Below are 24,825 nucleotides of genomic sequence, written 5' to 3'. Positions count from 1 at the left end.
GGCGTCAGCTGGAGGCAGACAGACCTTCAGAAAGCAGCTTCGTTGGTTTCAGTTCCTCATCCGTCTTGACATAGAATTGCACGCTTTTCTTCCCCTCTGCTGTCAAGCATGAGAGGCCCAGGGAAGATGATGGAGCCCTTTAGAGGGGGCCAAAGCAGATAAGCTGGTCTGCATTAAAGCCACAATGGGAACATTCTTTAAAACACCTAACAAGCTCCTAAAAGAAAGAAAGCTGTCCTTCTGAAGACATTGGAATTGGGGGAGAGGCCCCCGACATTAAGCCTTAGAGCTGTTGACATCTGGGACTTGTTCTTTGTTGGGCAGAAGGGAGCTGTCCTTCAGTGTAAGATCCTGCTTCCACGTACTGGATGCCAACAATACCCCACACATGCCTGTCGTGGCAGGTGAAGGCCACCTAGAATCAACATTGCCACAGAGAACCATTGACTGGAGTGGAAGACTTTGACGTCCCTGGTGGCTGCAGTCTTTGAGGCCCAATTTCCTGTCTGGCCTCAGGAAAGAAAATTATCCCTTTGACTCAGACAGTGGAAAGAAGGAGAGGGGCCTGCTGCCCGCTCAGCTTGAATGCACATGGGGCCGGTGGGGCTGGGTGACCAAGCATCCTGCTCCCTGAGACACAGGTGCAGTGTAGGGTTTGTGCCCCCTGGGAAGGAGTTTGTGCCATTGTTGGCCCCACACTTGCTGGTTTTTCCATCCCAAGTCCATGTCCCCAGAAGTGGAGAAGGATGGTGACATTATCCAACTGCTTCTCAGTCCACTTCTGCTGGCTCTGGGTGATTCCAGGTCTCCCCTGAGCCTCTCCAATGAGGCCAGGCAAGCAGGCATTTTGCCAGACAGCCGCCAGCAGTGTGCGTCGCTGCTTTTCATAAGAAAAGGCGCCTGAGTCCCACTGCCAAAGCACAGAGCCATCTTGCCCATTAATCAGGATTTCAGGATTCCTGGAGCGATCTTAGCAACTGCCTGGCCAGAGCCCTACTCAATTCACCGTCACCCATCTGCCTCCAGTGCTGGCTGTTATCCACTGCCCCGCCTCAGGCTGGGAAGACTGTCCAGGGAACGGGTCAGGGCCGTGCTACAATCTGGGCCCACCCGTGACCCAGGGAGCCTATTTCCATGTCCAAGACTGCATCCCTCAGCAAGGAGTGAGGGAGCTTTTGGTTAGTATTAGTGTTGTTTTTATGATTGCTCTGAATTTTCCATTTAAAAAAAATTTAAGAGGGAGCTGCTATTCCCTTGAGGAGTTGAGAGAACAGACCCGAGATCTGACCTCAGAGTGGAGGTAAGTTCCGCACACGCTGCACGCAAGGCCTCAAGGAGGTCCTGAGCAGATCCGGCTTCCCTTCCTACACTGAGGGCTCAGGCCAACTCCTTGCAGGGCCATAGGCATCTAGGGGTTCCCCCCCTGGAGACTGAACCTGGTCATCACTTTGCTGCTGTCCCACAGTCTGGCTTCTGCCCTGCAGGCCACACTCACATGACTTCCCGGGCATTCAGGACTCTGGGTGCAGCAGGGCCACCCTCGCCCCCTCAGAGGCAGGTGTTCTGGGCAGTGCTGGGTTCTGCAGCAGAGGAACCAGTGTACCATCTGCCTCTGTCTCTGCTTCCCTCCCCGTTCCCATTGCCCCCCACCCCGGGACCCATCTGCCTTCTCAGGTCAAGCTGTGGGACCTGGTTGATCTCTGCAGAGCCCCTACCCACAGCCATCTGGGAGACCAAAATCCTGAGCCTCTCCAGCAAGCCAGGGAGATTCTTCTTTGGGCTCCCTCTAAACCTTTGAGACTGTGTTTGTGGCTAAACCTTTGAGCTCTGTGTTTTGGAACCATTCCTATGGGAGGACCCTGTGCTCAGCATCTCACAGACCCTGTCAATCTGGAGAAGGGTCGCCGAGCACCAGGCAGGGCAGCCAGAAGTAGCATGTGTTCTGCTGAAAGAACTGTGTTGCTGCCCGCATCTCCACGTCTGGGCCAGGAGCCATCCTGGGACCCTAAAAGGAAGAGGGAGGCGGCCTTGAGTGCCTGTAGTCCTATTCTGGGGTGCTCTAATTTGCCTTCAAAGACCAAAAGCTCCTTGGTTTGTTGGCAGAGCATCTGAAGGGACCATGACAACTGATAGTGCTGGCATTGGGGTCAAGATCCTAATTGTCCCTGGAGGGGAGGAGGGCTATGTGCCTGGCGGTACTGACCCAGCTGACTTGACAGGCTCTTTCCTTCTTACCATTGTCCAGTTATGAAACTAGGGGTCAGAGGGGCTGAGTAACCATGCCATGGATAAACAGCTGGCAGGTGGCCAGTCCTGGGTCCCCTTTTCCTAGCTGTGACTGTCTCAGTAGTAACCACAGAATGGCCAGCTCACCAGGTACCTTGGGGGCTGGCAGTAGATAGTAAATTATTCTGAGTCACATCATTCCTAAAATGAGGATACATAAGCTGCAGGTTTCCACCAGATTTGGAAGCCTCCAGCAAATGCAGGGAAGAGTTGAGTGTTTCAGGGATCCAAGGGGCCAGCCTTTTCTGGGGTCAGAGGTCCAAGTTGGGCCTATTCCCTTCATGTGCCCTGTGGAGGCGGTGGTATGAAGCAGACCTGTCTTCCAAATGTGCACAACTGTGCTTCATCTTCTGAGCCTCTGTTTTCGCTCTCTCCAAGAGCCACCTGGGAGGGAACCACGCTTTTAATTAGCCTGGTTCAGGGATGGTGCTCTACAGCTCTGGGAGGTGAATGCAGCGCCCTGCCTTTGGAACCTGCTGCCAGTGGACACAATGTAGCTGTAGGAATGAAAACGAGAAAGAGAAAGGCCCACAGGCTAGGATTTTTAATTGGCACCATCCTCCGGGCCCTGAGCCCGTCCATCGGCCCTCCCGGGGCTCTGTTTGGGCGGCTGGGTCCGGGCTGCGAGTGCTGGGGCCTTTCACAGCTTCAGACTGATTGAAGTGGACCTGTATAGATCCTGCAGCCCTGCTGAAAGAGCCAGGCGCAATCACCGAGCCGAAAAACCCTGGGAAATTTGTCAGCCACCTGCGAGTGGTGAATAGCGGGGACTGCCAAGGGCCCTGCAAAGCTGCTTGGGCTCCAGTGGCCTTGCGCCCTGCCTGCTGCCCAGAGAAGAGTTTTCTAAAGGCGCAATTAATTTTTTTTCTCCCAATCCATTGGAAGTTGCTTTTTTGCTTTCAGCTGGCTGAGTGGAATCCTTGATTCTGTGATTTTCTGTTAACCTGAGCTGTAACAATTGATGTTTCTCTCAAGAAACAGAAAGGCGGCTTTAGTTCTTGTTTTTATGAAAGATCATTGCAAGCTAATAGCGAGGAAAAAAAGCACATGTGAGCTGTTTTGCCTGGACAGGTCCCACAGTCCCTTCATGAATGTTGGTTTCTCTTGCTTCCATGAAAACACTTTGAGGCCTCACTTAGAGGGGACAGTGGCTGAGATTGATGAGAGAAAGGCACAAGTGAAAGGGCCAGAGAGGCTGTCAGCCTACCCAGGAAGCGGGTTCCCCCAGACTCGCCCCACCCTGCTGAGACAGTTGTGGGGAAACACTTGCCTCACACTTGATTTTGCAATGAGAAACAGTTTGAAGTGAGCAGGATACCTTGTCTTTCTGGAATTTCCATCTTAGAGTGTCTGTAAGTTGCATGTGTCCAGTTGTCCATGGGGAGTACTGACCTACAGGGATTTCTAGTTCCTCAATCATTCAGGGCTATGGCTACCAAAAGACCTTGACTGGTTCGGTGGTGGTTATGACTGAGTGGGCCACCTACAAGCCAACCTGAACATGTGCCTGTCTGCTGGGTCACCAGGTAGCTCCCACTGCTGGGTGGTTTCTCTCTCAGGAGGGCAGTACTGGAATAGGAAGGGTAGCGTTTGGGCTGTGCTGGGCTCCCTGCCCTGCCACCCACTCTCAGAGCTAGCCTGACTTTGCTACAGCCACCAGGGGAGGCAAATTGGTGTGAGAACGAGAGCCACCCCGGGAATCTGTGTACACACTGGCTCTGGTTTTCATCCTCCCCTCATCTGGGCCCCAAACTGTGTGTGTTAAGATCTCCCTGACCTGTTTGCGGGCCAGATTGCTGACAGAGCCAGGGCCGGCAGGGCAGTGTTCTTGAGGGTGTGTGAGAATAATGACTGCCCTCTGCCGAGCTGCTGTGCCCCACCCTGCCGGCTACAGTTGTGGTGACTCGCCAGTTAGGGCTCAGCACTCCCTCCTCGAGGAATGTGCATCCTGGTTTTGTTCAGATGGAGAATGACCCAGATGAGTGCCCTGTGTGGGCTCTGCAGCCTCTCCAGGCCTGTCTCTTCATCCCATAGGAGTGTGGACATTTGTCCTGGAGGTTTGGGAGGAAACTGTGAGGTGGCTGAATTCCTAGTGCAGGGCCTGGCTGTCATCTGTCCTTCCAGGGAGTGGTATTGTCAGCTCTTGACCTGATTAGAAGTACCTGGAAGCAGGGTGAAGAAGGGACCCTCTGCCAGTGAGCTGTGGAGTGCTCTTCTCCTACGCCAAAGTAGAAGCTCCTTGGGATTTGGGGAGTCTTACCTCCTAGCCCTGCTTTCTGAGTGGACATGGGCTTTGGCCAATGACACGGTGTTTGGTAGCTCCTTTCTGTGGTGGCCATTTTCATGTGGAAAGTGAGGGACACCCTCCCCACCTCCAGGGTGCTGTGCTTTCCCCAGATCACCAGACATTCTCAAGAGAGAATTATGCTCACTTCCTGACTTGGGCTCAGCTAGTTATGGTCTTAGGCCGAGAGGCCCTTGGCCTCCTGGCTTGGGCACCTCCTGTCCTCACTGCTCCAACACCACTTGGCCATCTGTACTAGGAGGGCCGTGGAGGCTCAGCGTCAGATTGACCCAGCATCATTGGTCACTGCAGGAATTGATTCCAAGATGGTGGAGGGGGGGGGTGCATATCCACACACATGCTCTAGGGAAAGAAGGGAGTGAGGGCCAGACCAGGACCCTCGGGACGCTTCCCAGGGACTGCATGTGTGTCTGAGGGTACTCTGGTACTGTTCTGGCTTCCCCTGTTTGCCTCCTCTCTGTGCACCCATCACTCATCACCTTGGCTCCAGGGGAAAGTGACCTCCTGGCAGCTTTTGCCTCTTTGTCCCATCTGGCTGAGGACTTGCCCAGTGTGGGCCAGCAGGCAATGCCCCCCACCAGATGGCCTCCTGCTGGTGCTTCCTGGCCAGGAGGCCTGTCGTCACCGACTTTCCTTCCTGCACTTGGGGCAGCGTGGCGTGATGGTTAGCCCTTGGTCCTGGAGTCAGGCCGCAGGGGTTCAGATCCTTTCCACTTTCTCCCTTTGTGATCTCAGCAAGTTCCTAAGCCTCAGGTGACCATGCCTCTGCTTCAGTTGCTGTGAAGCTTTAGTGGGGGAATCCTTTGAAGCTCAGAGTAAGTATTTAGTGAATGTTGAGGTTCTACAGCTGCTGGAACCTAAGAATGAGCCCCAGAAATGCCCTTAGTTCCCAGAACAAGGCAAGATTCCAGGAGATAATGGACTGGTGGATACTGAGGACACCTCAGCCTTGTGCATTGGTGTTCTACGTAGGAAGCAATGTATGGGTTTAAGTGTGATTTGGGGAGCCCTGAGCATTCCTCAGAAGCCACTTTTGCCCCCCTCCTTGACCCAATTACTACCTGGTCCTATCCTGGGCTGTGGTGTGATTGGTGAGCAAACATAGCCCCCCTCACCCACCTCTGAATGTGTAGGGTGTCAGGGAGGTGAAGAGGGCCTGAGACCATGCAGGAAAGCTGGAGATTGCATCTGTACAGAGGTGTGGCCTGGAGGCTCCTTTGAGCCACTCTGTCTTTGGGGAGATGATGCTCAAGGGCCATTTGCCTTGGAAATTTTATCAAGTAGTGGGCGAGGGTTGCTGAAAACTCTTAGGAGGTAAAAATGAGGTTTAATTTCTGCTGTCTTTAATCCTGGTATTAACAGTGAGTGAAGAGGCTGGTTAAAACCTATGCTTTAGGCAATAGATCCAGATTTGAGCATGGCCCACACAGTGACCCATGCTGGGAGTTTGCCCAAACCAACCTCAACTTCTCTGGGCCTAAGTTGGGAAGCTGGTGGGGCCTGCCATGGGGTGCATGATGAAGGAATGGAGGTGAGAGGTCCACCCAGGGCCCACCCCAGGCAATGTCTTATGTGTGCCACTTTGGATGGCAAGCTTGCTTGGGCCTTCTAAATGCCTGGGGATTCGAGTGCTGTTTGTAGATCCTGCCAAAAGTTTAAACAGTAATGAACAAAAGGGAAAAAATAGAAAGGGAAAATATAAGCCTGTCAGGAAGTTCACAGTTGTGTTGAGGTGTGTCCCTGGGAAAGTCAAAGCAATGAGGACCCGCCCTGGCCAACCCTTCCCGAGCCTGTGATGGGGCCTCCAGGTGGGGGCCATGTTCTGCCAAGTGGTGTGGTCTGTAGGTATCCTCAGGGCCAGACTCACCACTCCCATCATGATTTGGAGGGGGCAGAGGCAGAGAGCATGCCCTGGGCCACCTCCAGTGCTGAGGGAGCTCCATTCTTGGCAACCTCTTGGGAATCTCCTGGCACCTCTGGTGCCCTTTAAGGAAACGGCTTCTGGGTGCCGCCTGGTATCCCCAGTTCCTGCTGGGGTCTGTCGTGGATTTAGCCTGGTCCTGGCTGAGAATGTAGAACTCCACCTGTAGCTGCGCAGGAGCGCTGGCTGCACTGAGACCTCCAGGTCAGGCCGTGGGATCGGGTGGGAGAATGGGAACTTAGCCAGGCGAGGGGGCAGGCCACTCCAGGAAGGGTGCCTGGTGGGCAAGAGTCTAGGGTGTCCCCACACTCCACTCCATAGCTAAGTGAGTATTTTGTTGACCTGCAGATAAAGCCCAGGAAAGGGAATCTTACAGCAGGTCCTCCAGGACTCAGAGGGCACCAGGGCCCGAGTGCTCTGCCTCTGCCTCTCACCTCTGGCTCTGTGGGTGGAGCCAGCTGAGCCCAGAGAAGCAGAATGTGCTCGGGAATGTTCTGCCACACCCACCGCCAGAGGGCATGTCTACAGCCATCTGCCCTGCCTGGGCACACTGGGACATGCCCACTGAGCCTGGCTGGCTGTTGCCTTGTGGTTACCCCCACAGGCCTCCAGTGGCCAGTGAGAGAGGGAAGCATGGCCTCTCCCTCCCAGCATGCTGGGGGTTTCTGCTCCCAGAGACAGTGAGTGCGGTGAGCAGGTGCCTGGTTCTGCTTCCACCTGGGGCTACTCGCCGTCCATCTTGGAGACACGCTGAGCTAGAGGCCCATGGGATATCTGCCGGGACACATGTACCCATTGGGTCTGGAGCCATCTTGGCGTAGCTGGGCCCCGTCAAGTGGTATTTAAACCCCTGTGAGCCAAGCACCATTCGTGATCTCACTTTAGCCTTCTTACAGTCCCTGAAGGGCCATTTTATCTCTCTGTTTTATAGATGGGGAAAGAGAAACGTGGATTGCATAATGTGCGAGGAAACTGTAGTCCCAGTGTTAGACATGGGGTTCATCCCACGTGGAGCATCACTTTAAGCCTTCCTTTGGTTCGATCACCCTGCTCTGTTCTTCTGGGCATTGGTAGAGGCTAGCCCCCTGGCTGAGGTCCTTAGGCAGGGGCCAGAGCTTTCCAGGGCCCTCCAGCCAGATTGTGTTGTGTGGTTCCTTTTGCAGAGCAGAGGCATCAGGGAAGCTTTGTGGGCAGGGTTGGGCATTTCAGCTGGCCTGTGAAATGTGCAGTTTCTCAAGGGGGAGAGAGGTTTATTGTGGGTGGGGTGTGGTGATCCTGACCCAGGAGAGCACCCACGGGAGAGCTCATCGTGAACCGAGGAGGCTGCGTGGGTCGGGAGTGTGTGGTGAGGCAGGAATGGGCTGTGGGCCTGCAGTGAGGCATTTGCTCTTGTTCTGAAGGCTTGGGGGAAGGTGCTGGATCAGGTTGGAGACACGCTGAGCTAGAGGCCCATGGGACATCTGCCGGGACACATGTACCCATTGGGTCTGGAGCTCAAGATAGAATCTGGCCTGAAGATGGCCGCTTAGTGCCATGACTGCCAGTGGCACAGATCCAATTTGGATTTGTTGCTAGGCCTCAAATCTCATCACAGCTGGTCTCCATGTAGCAGCCTCTCAGGGCAGGGTGGGGCCACCTGAGCCTCATGCCCACGACTCTCTTACTATGGAATTGAGCCCAGAGCAGGCAGGACTTTCCCAGGCCACACCTAGTACAAGGTAGCCTAGAGCCAGAAACCAGCTGCCCTAGGAGCCTGTTTGTTTGCCTCCCACTACCTGCAGGCTGCTGTGAGGCCATAAGGGTGACTCTGGGGACCACTCTCAGTAGAGGGCAGATGAAGACCCAGAGAGGAGCAAGGTTTGTTCAACGCCCCCAGAGGTGTATTGAGACTCCATGTTTGATCGGACCTCCCATGTGGAAGGGGAAACACTTGGCCAGCTGGAAAGTTCTGCCTGTGAAGGGTTGAGGTGACTGTTGCTTCTGGAGTTTTCTGAGCTGAGACCTGTTGGGGCAGATCAGTTATACAGTTATGCATCTGCAGGGTTTGCCTTTCCTTCATGATTTATATTTTATTGTTGAGAGGAAAGAAGAGTTCTCTCCCCCCAAGTTGAAAGGAAATCTAGCTGAATCTGACACTTTGAACTTGGCCTGTGCATCTCATCTCCCAGGTATAGAGACAGGACAGGTGGAATTGGGGTTCCATCTTCACTTGCACCATAATTATACCATCTAGCCCTAGTGTCAACAATGTGTGTGCAAAGTGTTTCTGCAGCCACCAAGGCTACTCAGAGACTGGTCTTCCTGGAGCCATTTGTGACAGGAGCGGCCTCCTCCTTTCCCTGAGGACACTGGCTTCTTGAAATGAAGCAAGGCAGTGTGTCCTGGGGTCTTCCAGTTCTTGCCTAGAGCAAGAAGCCCCAGACCAGCTCCAGGTGGGTGGCAGTAGCTTGTGACCCTCCACAACTGCAAGGGGTTCCTTTCCAGGGATTCCCCCTTCCTGGGGTCTGTGAAAGCCCAACAGCCATCTTCAGAGGCTGCCCACCGCATGGTACAGAGGTCTGCATGTGTGGCCACTGCCAGTCGGGGATTGGCCCCTTTCTAACGCTTTCTTCTTCCAAGCTTGTGTGAAACTCAGGTTTAATTTGGTGATTGGGACTGGTAGGATTTTTTTGCCTACATAATTTTTCAGAGGGTGATTTAAAAAAAATGCAAAAGCTTTGTTCCTATCAATAAGGAAAAAAGAAGAGAAGTGTGGAAAAGAAACATCAGAAAGTCTTTTTTTTTTTTTTTTGTATTTATTTTTTAGATGTAGTTGGACACAATACCTTTATTTTATTTATTTTTACCTGATGTGGAGGATCGAACCCAGGGCCTCACACACTCTAGGTGAGCTCTCTACCGCTGAGCCACAACCCCAACCCGAGAAAGTCTTAATATGCAAATAGGGTGAGGGCTTCTCTTTTGAAAAATACAAGTCACCATTTGAAGATTTTAACCTTTTCTCATTTCTGACTTAGTGTGTCCCCTCCTCTTTGAAATAAATGTTTGCACACATAGGTCCATGTATTTTATTTTTGGATAGCACATCACATGTTTGAAAATTGGAATAGCACGGGAGTAAACCCTGACCCCCATCTCACTTCCCCCACGGCCTCAGGTTCATGACTTGGTTTTTACTCTGTGTGTTAGTCAGTTTTCTGTCCCTATGACAGAAATACTCGAGATAACCTTTTTGTAAGAAGGAAAGACTTACTTGACTCATGGTTACTTAGTCTTGCTGCTTTGGGCCTGTAGCATCAGCACAGTACATCTTAGTGGAAGTCTGTGGCAGAGGTTTGCTCACCTTGTGTTGTCCAGGAAGCAAAAGAGAGAAACAGGAAGCGGGGCGCCGTGGCGCGTACCTGTGATCCCAGCAGCTTGGGAGGCTGAGGCAAGAGGATCATGAGTTCAAAACCAGCATCAGCAATTTAGCGAGGACCTCAGCTAGACTGTCTCTAAATAAAATACAAAAAAAGGCTTAGTGGTTAAGTGCCCCTGGGTTCAATCCCTGGTACCAAAAAAAAAAAACATAAAAGACAGAAACAGGAAGGGGCCAGTGCCCCAACACCCCCTTTAAGAGCAGGGCCCCAACAACCTAACTTCCTTCCACTAGGTCCTACTTCCTAAAGGTTCTGCCACCCCCCCATAGTGCCGTAGACTGGGGACCAAGCCTTCTACACTGGTCTCTTGGGAGACATTAAGATCCCAACTATAGCATATTCCTTCCTGTATGTAAATCTCAGCAAAGGGGAATTTGGATTGTTTTTTGTTCTCTCTTTTTTTTAACATACAAAAAATCGCTTGCTGCCGTACCTGTCGGAGCCTTGCTTTCCTGCCCGGTGACACGCGGGCGTTTCTGTGGCAGTCACGGGCTGCTCCTCTCTCCTGGCTGCAGGCTGGTAGTGGGAGGAAGGGCTCTGTCGCCCCAGCCCCACTTACCCCTGCTGTTGCCAGTCCTCCTCAGCAGTGAACCGCAGTGCCCGTGGTTCTTTTGGATATGGGCAGTCATGCCCCTTGTGGGGTATGTCCCCCTGTGGGTTTGCCAGGTCACAGGCTTGTCATCTTGCCTGGTCCACATTGCAGGAGCATCGGTCAGCCCATCTGAGTGGTCTGTTTCCCGCCATCCCCTCAACTGAGCTGGCCGGACGTTGTGTTTTTGCCAGCAGGTAGGTAAAAGTGGGTTTCTCTCTGTCCTTTTAGTTTGTGTTTTTCTGATCAGTTAAGTATCTTTTCATATATTTATGTCTTCTCTTTACTTGCCCTTTAAAAAAACAAATGGAACCATTGGTCTTTTTCCTCTCAGTTGTTTATTAGGGAGATTAATTTTGCCTGTGGTGTGAATTACAGATATTTACTTGTAATTTTTTATTTGTTTTCTGACTCTTACTTTTGGCATTCTTGGGCTTTATTGAGGTATGGTCCATACACCACACAATCCACCCATTTAAAGAGCACAATTGAGTGGTTTGTGGGATATTTATAAGGCTGTACTGCAATCACCACGGTCAGTTTCAGAACATTTTATCACCCCCAAAGCAGCCCTGTACCCATTGGCAGTCATTCCCCTGCCCCTGGCAACCACTGGTCTGCTTTCTGTCTATGGATTTCTTTATTCTGGAATGTCATATAAATGGAATCACAATATGTGGCCTTTGTGTTGGCGTCTTTCACTTTGCATGATGCTTTCAAGAGTCGTCAGTGCTGTGACGTGTCAGTATGGCATCCCTTTCTGTGACCAGATAATACCACATTTTATTTATCTGCTCACCAATTGATAATGGCCTTTGGGGTTTTCTATCCTTTGATATGAATAGTACCGCCAGGAATGTTTGTGTACAAATGGGCATATGTTTCCATTTCTCTCAGGCACACACATGGGTCTCGTGGTAACCGAGTTCAGCATTTTGAGAACCTGCCCTGCTGTTATCCACAGTGACTACACCAGTGTGCTTTTGGCATCTTTTGACATGTATATGTTTTTATCAAATTTATTAATTATTTCTTTTATGGCTCTGGATTTTGAGTTTTAAACAGGCTTTTCTACCCCAAGAACTTAAGGAATTCTCCTGTTGCCTTCTGGTTCCTTTATGGTTTTTTATTGTGGTCTTTGGTCTGTATGGAGTTTATTCTGTAAATGGTATAAAGACCAAAAAAGGAGCCAACGTTTTTTTCTACCTATTTGTGGCATTGCCTTCTACTGAAAATTCTTTCTTTTCCTCTCTCCTTTGATAGTCCACCTTTATGCTTTTATGAAGTGATTTGGGTCTGTTTTAGCGCATTCTCTTTTATTTCATAAGCCTCTTTATGTACACAAGTACTAATATACACTTAACTATTGAGAGTTCATAATAGGTTTTAACATGTTATATGGTTATAGGCTACTCTTCTAAGGTTAGTCTTTCTTTATTGTTCTTCATAGAACTTTCCTGACCAATCTCACTTGTTTATTTTTCTATTAAAAACTTAAAGCAACTTGTCTTAAGACCACTGGGGTTGGAAGTGCTGTTGACATTTTTGGTTGGGCTTGGATTTCAGAATTCATTCCTTTTCCAGACAGAATTTCCCATCTTTTACCCAGGATGTGTGTGTGTGTGTGTGTGTGTGTGTGTGTATACTCCTCCCTTGCTGTTCTGTAGGATTTTCTTTTATTAGTTTTGTGAATTCTTATAGATGTATTCCTAGATATTTTATCTTTTGTGTTGCTGGCCTGTCTTCTTGCTCTTGAAAGTAGGTTTTTGTTAGAAACTAGGGCAGTTGAGATTAGATTCTATACCCAAAGCCAGGCTCCTGGACCTCTTTGCTGTGCGCTGCTGGGTGCCCTCCGAGCCCTGTGTAGAGGGGAGGTGGTGAGTGGGAAGGCGGGAGCTCAGGCCAGCAGCACACTTCACACGTGGTCTCCCTCACAATCCTATAGGTGAGACTGTGGCTTTACTGGAGGGGCTCTTATTAGCCTGGTGCAAATGAGAAACTAAGGCTCAGAAGTTGAGTGATCTGCCAGGGTCCCAGCGAGCTTAGCAAGCTGGGATTGCAGTCCAGGCCTGTGCAGCCATTTCCACTACTGTCTGCGGCCTGAGGGCTGCATGCTGTCCTGAGCATGGCCAGGAAGTTGACAGATCTGATTTCCTAGCGGTGAGATTTGAGACAAGTCCTTCTCCCTTGGCCTCAGTCTGCCTATCTGCAAAATGAGATGACTAAACCAGGTGGTGATTTGCTCACTTTTCCACAAAGGATTCCCATTCTCTGATGTCCTTCATGGAAGCCAGCATCTGGAATGGAGATGTGGGGCTGCAGAAGTGGGGCAAGGGGACCCTAGTTCTCAACAGCCCTGCCTCTTTGTGTGGCTTGTGGAACACCCAGCTCCAGGTGGCTGAACACCAACCAGTGGTCACCATCCCCTCTGAGGGCGCTGGAACCACCTCTGTGCCCCCAGCCCTACTGCAGAAGCCACCCGTGTCCTGCTGACCGGTTCTACCCTGAGAACTGTGGGCTCAGGAGCATTAGCTTTGGCCCCCTGCCAGAGCCCTGTGTGCTTTGGAAAGGTCCTTTGATTTTTGTTAGGCAAAGAATTCTCTTCACACCAAGTGGCAAGCAAAGAGATTGCGCAAGCCCCGTGCTGTGTGTTTGCGGCCAGAATGCGCTCCGCAGAAACAATCGCCACACTCCGGGAGGCCTTTTGCATGGGCCTCACATCCTTGGTGCTTGGACTGAGCCATCTGCCATTCTAGGCCTGACGTGGGCACTAGCACAGCATCCTGGGGTGCAGGCCACAGGAGCCCCGCTGTGAACAAGTCCTGAGTTGGGCAGCGGGTACACGGTCAGGGCTCCTTACATGCCTAATGGGGACCTGGAGGCTGCTTCCAACGGGAAAGATGGGCAGTTGGGTTTGGAGGTTGGGAAGGAGTCTGCCAGTGAACAAGGGGACATGGACTGGGCTGCCGGCAGGGCTGGCCGAAGAGGGGAGTTCACGTGTCAGAGAAGGTGCTAGAGCACATGTGGAGGGCAATGAGGTGGCTGGGGGCCCGTCACAAAGGTTTGGTCCAGGTCACTCCAATGACCGCTGACACCTGTCTAAGCCAGCTAGTTTGCTTTTTGAGGTCCCTATTATGAAGAACAGGGATGGCTGGTGACAGTGGAGGGTCTTCTGGAACCCAAACGTTACCCTCCTGGGTCTGGCACAGGAGGTGGCAGCCTGGCCTTTTAGTCCTTGGTCTGGTCTTTGGATGCCCAGGTTGTTGGGTGCCTGTGCCTGGGAATGTCTCCCAAAATGACAACCCTGGCCTCTTGAGGCCATGGGTCATTTTCCTTATAGTCCTTGTCTCCAGTTGGACCCAAGGCCTCCAGAGTTACCAGAGGCAGGGTTCCTGCCCAGAGAACACGGCAGGGAGGGTGCACCCGAGCATCACAGCAGCCCAGGAGGGCCAAAAGAGCAGGGGCAGCCAAGGGGGAGTCCTGGAGGGGAACCCCAAACTGGTGTCTCCTCTCAGCGTGACTCTCAGGGTGGCATCCCTCTTCTGAAACTACCTAGACCTGTATACCCGGAGGTGATGTTGGAGATTTCAAGCCTCACTACTTCTCCTGAGCCTTTTCCCTTTTCTGTAAAAAGAGACAAATGTCCCTGCCCTATGAGCCTGAACAGCCTACGCTGAGACAGTCTCTCTATAGTCTGTCCCCCACTTGTCTGGCATCTAGGAGGAGTGGCCACAGTCTTTCCGCCCATGGCAGGTGCTTGGTGAACAGGTGATGGCCTCTGCAGAATTGAGTCGAGGAAGCAAAGAAGGAAGGTAGGGACCCCCCGCCCCCCCCCCCCCAGTACCTTCTGCCTGGCAGGTATTTATTGTTCCCAGTGGGCCATTGCTTCTAGAACCTGTGATCTGGAAGAACCTGGGATATTCAGTGCCAGAGTGATGGTGCTGCCTAGGCCCAAGAGGCCTCCAAACCCCCAGGACTTTATTTCCTATCTTCAGGGCTTCCCCCATCTGGGTTTTGCAGCCAGTATTTCCCTCATTTCTGAGGCTGAGGAGGCAGTCCAGGCTCAGCAGGGCCCAGAGATGACACTGCCCAGAGATGGGCTGAGCATGCTGCCCCTTTTAAAGAGTGGGCACCAACACAGATTCTAGCAAACAGCCGACCTCCCAACACAGGAAGTAGTGAAATCAGCTGCCCAGAAGGCAGGGCCCGCAGCACAGGAGAAGGGCTGCTGTGCTCTCCAGCACCTGACCCCAGACCCACAGGGGGCAGGGAAGGCAGCCTTGGAGCAAAGCCCGCCACCTGACCCTCTGGCCCCAGGGGGTGGGGGGCGGTAGCTTCCTGTGGGACAGTACAGCCTTCCTGCAAAATTCAGATTTACCAAAGATGGGTTAAAGATAGGCCAAAAGTATGCACATGCCTTTCTTTCTTTTCTGAGATAGTTTTTGAAAAAACACCCCAGGAAACCACATGCCTCGCTGTCTTGCCTGTTTCCGTGCCAGCCCAGCGCGGATGAGCCTGAGAACGTTTCCAGGCTGTTGGCCATCCATTCTCAGGGCCTCGTATTTTCTCGACATTTGGACAGTTCTGTTCTCGTGTGTGTGTCTGTTTGGGGAAGAAATGCCTGTGCTCAGGCAGAGCCTCGGGCCCAGCAGTGTCCAGCAGGGCAACGACAAGGCCAGCTAGGGCCAGGCTCACACCCTGCCTTGTGGGCTGGGTCTGTCGATGCCCTGCTTAAGACCTACATGACAAAATAGTCCCTGAGGTTGGATTAAGAAAAGAGATGGATTGAAAAGAGCTGCGAATGTGCCAGCCTTGAAGAGCAGCGCTGCAGAGGGGCTGGCACTCCTGGTCTGAGAGAGGGGAGTACGCACTTGCCTGGGAGACACATCTGTCACAGAGGCCGAGAGGAAGTCTCACGTGGGCACTGTTCCGAAAGAATGGTGTCCCCAGCAACATGTGTGAACAACTGGACTCCTGACAGAGCCCAGTGGTCGGTCTCTGCCCAGGGCTAAGTATTCTGTCCTCAAAAGAACAGTAGCACTGGCAAGCAGGGAGATGCAGGCCTTACATTAGCACGTGGAGCACCTTGACTGCTGCCTTCGGCAGGCGGCAGGGTTCCTAGGAGCAGAGCCTGAGCCAGGGATTGTTGGGCAAGAGATGGAGGGAGGGAGGCTCTGGGGAGAAGCCCAGAGGGATGGCAGGGGTGCCCACGGGGGCGGGGGTGAAGCCAAGCAGAGAGGCGAGCACAGCAGAAGGTGGGCCTCAGCCTGGTGCCTGGGAGTGTGGCTGGCACCTGGGATGTGATCCTGCCCACAGTGAAGGGCAGCATGTGCACCCTGACTGGTCATGGACCAGGGCTGCCCCTATAGGGGCAGCCCAGAACACTTCTGGAAGGGATAGCTGTGGACCCAGCACCATCACTCATGGCCTAGTGAGTTGGGGCTTCTGTGGATGAGGGGATCCAGCAGCCCCTGATTTACCACTCATTTGCTTTGTTTCCGAAACAAATTCTGGAAGCAGCTAGGCCAGGGATGACAGTCCTGCTTCTGATAGAATTTATGCTCCCTGCCCTCCTCCTCCAGCCCTCCTCCTCCAGCCCTCCTCCTCCAGCCCTCCACGTGAAACCAAAACCCAGGGGGAGCTGTGCTGCATGCTCAGACATGTCACTGACCAGCCAGCCTGCCCTTGCCCTTGGACACCTGATACTGTGTATAAAGATAAGAATCTTAGGTTTGGGAGCCTCTCGGCACCCAGCCATCATTCCCTGAAGGAGCTCTGCTGTTCTTCCCTGCCCCACCCAGACCTTGCCCCTCTGGGTCCCTACTTAGGAAACATGCTTTTGCAGCTCAGAAGGTCCTTCTAGAGTCCCACTGACATGCCTGCTCCATGGTCCTGAGGCTCAGCAGGGCAGGTGACTCTGTACCAGCTGCAACAGAGAGCCAAGTATCTGCTGAGTTAATGTGTTTCCTAAGAAGCGGGTTCAACTTGCACCTGGAAATAAGGCCCAGGACACCTCTGTCTGTCCCAGGGCCCAGCCAGGAGCAGAAGGGGTATTGCACAACAAGTATCTGCTCAAAAAAGTTCCCCAGAGAAGGGTTGGGAAGCCCAGAGGAGACGGAGTTGGGTAGGCTGAACTGGAGAGCCAGGCTAGGGCAGCAGGAGTGGCCCTGGTCTCTGTCCTGGCTGGTTAAGGTCAAGCTCTGGTGGGTCTAGTGGAAAGGTCAGCTCACAGGGCCTTCATTCCAAAGTCACCCCTCCAGCAGGCTGCTGTTTTCTGCCTTTTGCAAAAAGGGGGGTTAAGGTCTCTGGCCACTCATCTGAGGCCACACGGACTGTTCTCACTGGGTTTTGAGATCTGGGCAGGCCTGTGCCCTAGTAGATGGACTGTTCCTGGGCCAGGCTGGGCCTCAAGAGAACAGGGGTTGGCAGGTGAGTGACATTTTATCCCAGAGCAGCAATTTCACCTTGGAATGATGTGTTCATGTGGCACTTTGAACTTACCCCAAACATTTTTGAGGCCTCTGGGCCTCCATCAGGCTCATGCAGCTTCATGGGAACAGGCTAAGCTTCTTGGGAGGCTGGGTGGGCCCTGCCTGGGGACGTAGTGGGCCCAGGTGGCTGCAAACCTGGGTGTGAGTGTGCTCTGGTGTCTGTCAGTGTGGGCTCCCTGGGAATGGGGTTCTGGGCAGCACGTACACTGTGCCACTGCAGCAGTCACATACCTCCCTAACTGGTGGGACAGGCTACCAGGTGGGGCAACCAGTGGTGGAGCTTGGTGTGGCTGTAATGGCTGAGCTTTGCGTCAACAGATTTTTCAAAGTGACACCTGGCTTTGCGGCCGAGGGACAGGTACCTTTGAGGAATATTGGTGTGGGGGGAGGCATATATCCCATGGTGTTTGTGACAGGACTCGCCACCTTAACCTTATGACTTCTCATCCTGCTGCAGAGCAAAAAGGGCCCATTATTTCAGATAGCTAGGGCAAGGGTGGCCCTGGATGTCCTTGGCTACCCGTATCTGAATTCAGACAGGCCATAGCTCAGAGGCTGGAGAGATTTGTCTGAAGCCGGGGTGCCATGTGGGGTGAAGTCTGCATCTATAACAGCCTGTCTGAACTCGGCCTTCTCCAGGTCCATCAAAAAGGGGTCCCTAGCACCCTCCTGTGTGCTGTGGCCAGTACTGACATGGGTCTTAGTCGTTTCAGGCTGCTCTAACAAGACGAGAGCAAGGAACTGAAGAACAAGGGAAAATTCTTCCTTTAGTTCTAGAAGCCAGGAAATCCATGATTGTGACTACAAGTGTGGGGAGGTGCCATGCTCTCAGATGGCAGAGGGACCCATGAGCTCCCACGTGTCTCTTTTATCAGAGTCCTGATCCCACTCATGAGGGTGCCACCCTTGTGACCCTCACTCCCAAGGCCCTGCATCTTCATGTTGTGCATGAGGATGAGGCATCAAAGTGAGGATGTGGAACACACGTTCAGACCACATGCATAAAGTCAGGACATGCCGCTGCTTCTCAGGGGGTTGCTGGACAAGACAGGCAGGAGGTGGGGAGGGTGGAGCCAGTGCTGAGCGTGGAGCTATCTCTGTCAGGTTTGCCCACGGCCTGCCTTGTCTACATTCCATCTTGTGGAGAACAGGGCGTGTGTTTAGGCATCCGCACGCTGAAAAGACATGGTGAGACCCATGGTGGTGTCAGAGCCGTGTCACCCATAGCAGGTCACTAAAGACACTCGGGCCTGGACTGGATATTGTTGATGTTTATTCTTGCTCAGCCTGGGATGGGAAAGAGCTGGTCTGGCTCCCTGGGCTCCTGCGCCCTTGACTGATCCTGGCCCTACTCCAGGGCTTCCTCCAGCCAGGCAGCTTGGCTCAGCAAGGCCAAGGTCACGTGGGTTGAGACTGTTCAGGCTGGGCCCTGTCCTGCTCAGGCTGGCCAAGAGAGATCCTTCCTTCACAGGCGTGTGAAGCCTCCGCTCTGCCAGGTGTCAGGTTTTCTTGACCTGGAAGTGTCACTGTGGAGGGGAATGAATGTGCTTTGCACACGGAGGCTGCATCGGTTTCCAGGGGCTTGCAGCTGGCAATCCAGCCCCTCTCTCCTAGATCCAGTGCTGAGCCCCCAGAACCTCTTCTTTTACCTTTCCCATTTATCGAAAGATTCCAAGAGAAGTGAACTCATCCGACTTATTTCCTCTGAGCTTCGAGGAGCACTGAGCAGCCCCGCAGGCGCAGCTGCCTTCCTCCAGGGGGAGTGCCTTTTATTCTCTGTCTGCCAAGATGCTCCAGCAGCTTGTTTGCTGTGACAGCTGGTGGTCATCTTGATTTCAAAGAAACACACAAACACTGGACTTTAAAAGGACCAGGGCCCTTGAGACAGGTCTGTACTCTTGGCATTGGCATGTGTGTGGCACAAGAAGTGACAGGTACTCCAAGTCCCTGGGTACAAAGAAGATACCAAAGCCTGCAGTTCCTCTCCTTTACCTGTGTGTGCATAGCTGTTCTGTGGCACTCCATCTAAGGGACCTGTGGCTGTGGGTCCTGTTGGGAATATCTGGGGCTAAGCTGGGGATGTTTTTCACTGCCACACCTCTGTCCCTTCTCCTGCTGGACCAAGCATCTGTCCCTAGGGAGAAGAAAGCCAGTGTTTAACTGTACTCACTTGTGCAGTCTCAGGCCTATCCCTTCAGTTCATGCTCAGGCTGCACCCACTGCTCTGGCAGGCCTCAGGCTGACCCCACACAGAGGCAGTATTGGTGGCAGGGGAGCTCTTGGGCAGCCACACTTCCTCTCTGAGGCCTCCAAGAGCCCTGCAACACAGGCAAGGACTGTCACGCATGTCTTTCAGATGAGCTGGTGAGCAGAAGCAGCCTGGAGCCTGGCCCTCCTCCTCTAGCAGATAAGTGGCTTACCCCCGCCCCAGTGCCTGTGTAAGGCCAGGAGGGCCCTTGCTCTCCAGAGATGCTGCATCTCCACCTCCAGGCAGGGCCTAGAACTCTAGAAACAGATGCCTGGATGGTTCTGATAACAGCAGCTCATCCTGTCAAGGTCCTATCTCACCCTATAGACCATGGGAGCTGGGGGGTGGAATTCCAGCCCCTGTGTGCAGCAGTGTGGCCCGGTAAGGTTGCTGTGTCACGTAGGCCTGTCACCATGAGCATGGCTATGTGTCAGTAAGTTCCCTCCTGCCCTGTCTGGTGTGGCGGCTGTACAGTGTATTCCTGTCTGAAAATGTGTACTTTACTTGACCATCCTTGCAGGGGATTTGGATGACTCTCTTTTTCATTTTGCAGTGACTAAAAGCATTCGTGTCAGGCCTGAGGGTGTGGCTCAGTGGCAGAGTGTGCTCCTAGGTGCTCAAGGCCTTGGCTTCAATATCCAGCACTGTTGCTGAGTCTTTGCACATGTTTTAAGTAGTTGTCTTAAGATAAAAATCCTAGTTCAGTCACCCCTCTGTATCTATGGGTTCTGCTTCCTCAGATTCAACCAACCTTGGACCAAAAATATGTTTTAAATAATCACATCTGTAATGATCATGTACAAACTTCTTGTCATTTTTTCCTAAACAATACGGTAGAACAACTATTTACACAGCATTTACGGTACAATGGGCATTGTAAGTAATCTAGAGATGATTTTAAGCATGGGAGGATGTGTGCAGGTTCTGTACAAATACAACATTATTTAATAAGGGGTTCCTGGAACCAGTTCCAGGTATGGTGGGACAACTGAAGTAAAGTGGCCAGGTAAGGACTCAAGTGCATTCCTGCCAGGTCCCCTTTGGAGAGGCCACACCTGAAGTGTGATGAGTGTGCCTATTTCACTGCGGAACTGGGTACCATCTTGTTTCTGCTTTTTGCCAGTTACATAGGGAAAGAGCTGAATCTTGCATTTCCTGATTAGCACAGAGTGTTCACTGACCAGGGCTGTGTCTTCATGAATGAGTCCAGGATCCAGTGGTTTTGCTGTAGCCTGGCAGACCAAGTGCCAGCTAGGTTTTAGCCCAGCTTCTCGGGTATGTGATCCTGGGTTCCAGGAGGGGTGTAGCCCTTCAGTAACCTGTGTGTCTGCCCCTCCACAGAACTGTCAGACCTTCAGCAGCCTCAGCTGCCTGAGTACGGGGATGGAGGACTGCAGCCCCCAGAGCCCCTTCGCCCTCCATGTCAGCAGCACCCGGTCCTGGACCGCCCTGCTCTCCGCCTCAGCCTCCAGCCCAGGGGGCAGGACCCCTGCTGGGACCCCGGTCCCTGAGCCTCCTCCCCACTCCTTCGACGATCACCTAACCTGCCAGGAGGACCTGTCTTGCGAGGAGTCAGATGGCTGTGCCCTGGATGAAGATTGCAACAGAAAGGGGGAGTTGGCCACAGCCTGGAGGGACCGCGGAGCTGCCAGGAACAGCCTCTGCTCCCTGGATGGCGAGTTGGACATCGAGCAGATAGAGAAGAACTGAGGGCGCCCTGGGCCCTGGTCCAGGATGGGGGTGCTTTAGAATCAATGGGCCCTCCTCTGGGTGCTCGGTGGACACTCTTAGGGGGAGCCCAGCTCCTGGGCCTGACAAAAGCTTCCTGAGAGGTGTTGGGTCCCAGGGAGATTGCCCACCGCCTCCCCACGTTCTGTGAAGGTGACCTGGCCCTGCCTCTAGTGGGACGTGTCAGTCTCCCCAGCTGTCGAGCACGTCAGCCACCAGGTCCACGGGACTGCTGTAGCCCCACGGAGCAGCTTTTTGGTTTGGTCTTTTCTGCCTTGTTTCTTGGGGGGTGTTGGACAGGGCTGGGCCCGTGCTGCATCCCTTGGGTGGGGACGCTGGGAGCCAGGCGTGGGCTGGGGCCAGGATCCCTTGGGCCATGTCCTGGTCCTTCTTGGCCTCACTCAGGTCCACTCTGGGAGTTGGCCCACAGCTTCTTTCACTCAGTTTATTCCGTGCCTTCTCTCCCAGGTCTCCCCGCCCCAGGTCCGGGAAGGTTCGGGAGACACCCCCTCCTGTAGAAACACCAGAGCCGCTTGGCCTTAATCCCACATGTGGGGGCTGGTATGGCCCCCGAGCAGGGAAGCCATGTTCATGCCCAAGGCCAGGGAACAACTCTGGGTGCTTGTTAGAGGCCATCCACGTTGGATGGGGATGGTGGATCTGTGGGCCAGAAGACACACCCACTCACCCCACCTGCGGCCTGGAGAGCCTCCCCGCACTCCACTGCCGCAGGGGCTGCCGTGGCACGGCTGGCAGTGGCAGGCTTCCCCGTGGCTCCCATTCCCTCGTTCAGGTGAGGGCAGTGGTACACGACACAAGCATGGCCTCTTAGAAGTGTCCTCAGGAGTCAGGAGCTACGAGCTGGCCATTCCGTGGGGCCTGGGATGGGGGGTCTGTGAACCCCTGCAGTGTTTCTAGCACATTCTCACGTGTTCATGGGCACTCTGGCTTTAATCCATGTGCACTGCCCGCCTCAAGACATCTGTCCACTGTGGGAGCCCAGGCTGGGTGCCGCCCCTCCAAGGCAGGCCCAGCCATGGCCCAGCTTGCTTCGCTTGCTTTGTGGCTCCTCACTCCCGGCACCTCTCCCCAAGGATTTGCACTCAGGCAGCTCCCTAGCCCGCCTTGCAGACCCCACAGGCTCTGCACTCTGGGAATCTGGCTTTTAGCAAACTTGGCATCTTTCGCAGACAAGAGCAAGTGGGCTGGCTTGTGAGCAAGTGGCTCATTTTCCCATAAGGCTAAAAATAGCTGACATGTTCTCGCGAGTTCACCGACACGATCCCGGGCACTTTTGTAGTCACTTTGCCTTTGCTCATCTTCGTGGATGAGCGAATGCCTCACTTCTGCAGGTCGAGTCCTATGGTTCTCACCTTTCTCCTAAAGAAAGACCCTGTTTGGGAAACTTTGTTTAAACCTTCACTTTTTACTTACATCCAAAGGGTGGTGGCTCAAATTCTGTTGTATAGTTGGCATCAAATCAGCCACAGGATGCTTGCAGGAAGCCCCTACCCCAGTGGCCCTCAGAACCCTGTGGCAGTCTCAGGCTGGCCAGCGCAATGGTGGCACTGGGTGGGGCAGTGTGTGTGTGTGTGGGGGAGGGGTTCACTGTCACTCCTACCGGAGGCGCTGGAAAGCCAAACCAGAGAGTCGTGGCTCAGTGGACAAGGGCATCGTGCCTGATCCCTATATGGCCAACCTTGAGGCCCTGTCTTCTCAGAGCAGCCCTAGAGGTGGTGGGTAGTTGTCAAGAGACCAAGGAGAGCACATGCCAGAGCCTCCTGTCCCCAGAAAGTCCAGGATGGGAAGTTCTAGTATCTGGAGTAGCCATACCAACGGTGGCCACCATGGAACACGCCCTTCCTGTGGAAGGCAGAGGCAGGGTTCCCACTCCTTTCCCCCCCAAAGGGCCAGGCAACGTTAAGTCAGGGAGTGGCTCCCAGGTGCCTTTCCTTAGGGCCAGGACAGGAGGCACCTGGTGGCAAGTGTGTGTCATAAGGCTGTAGGGGGGTGGCCTGTCCTCACATCCTACCTACTCCTACCCTAGGCCTGATGGCAGAAAGGCAAGCAGTGGCGTTTGCTGAGTCACAGCCTCATCCTTCCCACCTCCCCCCAAGCCACTTCCAGGGCACTGCCAGGCAGAAATGACCCTATCCCAGGATAGGGTTTGGCCCTTTCCAGTCTCCTCATCCCTCTTGACTGTTCTGTCCTACCAAAGCCCCTGGCCTAAGCTCATGATAGCAGCAGTTAGCTGCAGTTAGGGGAGGAGATGGCAGGTGTCCTTGCTTGAAGGAAGGCCTTCAGTTGGATTGTGGTTGCCTATGATTGGGCAGAGCAGGCTCCACCTAGAAGGTGCCCCCCCTGTTTTCTTAGCAGCTACATAGCCCAAAGGCCTTTCCTGTGCCCTACTCCACTGGCCCCAGACTCTCTATCTTGGAGCTTTTGGGAGGGAGGTTTACCTGGGAGGCTCCATCTGGCCCCCCTGTGGTTGTCCCCAAGGGTAGTGGGTGTCCCTCCCACCAGCATGGTGGCCCCGGCCAGCAGCAGCAGAAGCAGGAGCCTTACCTTCATCAGGCCTGCGTGTGATTCCTGCCTCCACACAGAGGCAGAAGAAGTGCAGGACCTGGAAGGTGGGCTGTGCCCGGCTGCCTGCCTGCTCAGAAGGCCCCAAAGGATGAGAGCAGGGCTGGGCTCCAGCAAGGCTGGTGGGAAGAGGGGCTTCCTGTCACGTGGCACACCCCACTCACTGCAAAAGCCACTGGACTGACAGGAGCTGCCGTCTGCCTGGGCACCAGGCCTGGGTTCAGGGCTGCAGCCTCACTGTTTACATGACCGCACACCCTCTTGCCTTATTCGCAGGTGGTGGGCCGCAGCCTGGCCCAGAGTCCATGGGCAGATGCCTGCAGGTCCCCAGGGAGCTTGTCCTGACCATACATACGGATTTTCATCCTCAGAAAGCCTTACTTTTCAACAAAATTTTTGTAGCAGCAAAGTTTTGTGAATTTGTATGCTGAAAGAAAATTTCAATAAAGGAAAAGTCACATTAAAAAGAAAACAAACCCCAGTTTCCAGTAGGGTCTCCTAATGCAGAGGGGGGTGATTTTCCACACTCGGATGTGGCTGAGGTGCATTCAGGGCACTGCCTGTCCCGGCAAGCTTCCATAGCAGTCCGCACACCCCAGGATCCTGCGCCCATTCCCGCCGAAGGTTAAAGGCACATGTGCTCTGTGGCCAGGGGTGGTCAGCTGAACCACGACCGCCTGTGACATCACCACCTGGGATGGTGCCATCCAGCCAGGTGCCGGGGCTCGGGGAGCCCTGGAGGGCACACACATGGCCTTGTGCAGGCCATGGCGTGACACCCCACCTCAGCCATGCTGCAGTCACATCCCTTCCATGGTGCCAGCCAGAGGAAACCATGCCTCTTTAGAGATGTTTTTTGAAAAAAATTACAGACTGAAATGGAGCTCTTGTAGCCTAGGTAGGATAGTCTGACCTTCTAGCATAGTCTTGTTGGCAAATGAATTGTGATGTCAGTACGTGAGGGCGATGTCCGGGGCTCGGGTGACAGGTGGCATCTGGTCTGTGCTAGGGTTGTGCTTTTTCCCGACCGGCCCCGCGGTGTTGGTGTTGCAGAGCTTCAGGAAGTGTGGCGACCAGTGGATTGCTGGGGCAAGGCCACAGTGTGCAGAGGGTGCTGGGTCTGTCCCCCACCGCCACCCACCGCAGCCTGTCCTCCCTGCGCAGGCCATAACTGTCTTGCACTAGAGCCGCTCTAGTCTCAGGAATTTGCTTGTTACTTTTACTGTGTAAATAAAGCTTCCTGGTTCATACCCAA

At 53.5% G+C, this 24,825-nt stretch overlaps 1 protein-coding gene across 1 annotated transcript in view; it reads left to right on the top strand.

The window, feature by feature from the left end:
* Positions 1–24,825, top strand: part of Fam53b (family with sequence similarity 53 member B) — a 78,981-nt gene extending 54,156 nt beyond the window's left edge. Inside the window, exon 4 of the mRNA XM_046448772.2 lies at positions 20,601–24,825. Coding sequence (XP_046304728.1) covers positions 20,601–20,969 — 369 coding nt within the window. The 3' untranslated portion in view covers positions 20,970–24,825. The remainder of the gene's footprint in view (positions 1–20,600) is intronic.

This window comes from Marmota monax, unplaced genomic scaffold, assembly GCF_021218885.2.
Source record: "Marmota monax isolate L192 unplaced genomic scaffold, Marmota_monax_Labrador192_F-V1.1 WCK01_AAM20220418_F8-fsc00076, whole genome shotgun sequence".
In the NCBI taxonomy this organism is placed as follows: Eukaryota; Metazoa; Chordata; class Mammalia; order Rodentia; family Sciuridae; genus Marmota; species Marmota monax.
Note: the sequence above shows the minus strand (reverse complement) of the source record. Positions and strands in the feature narration are given on the sequence as shown.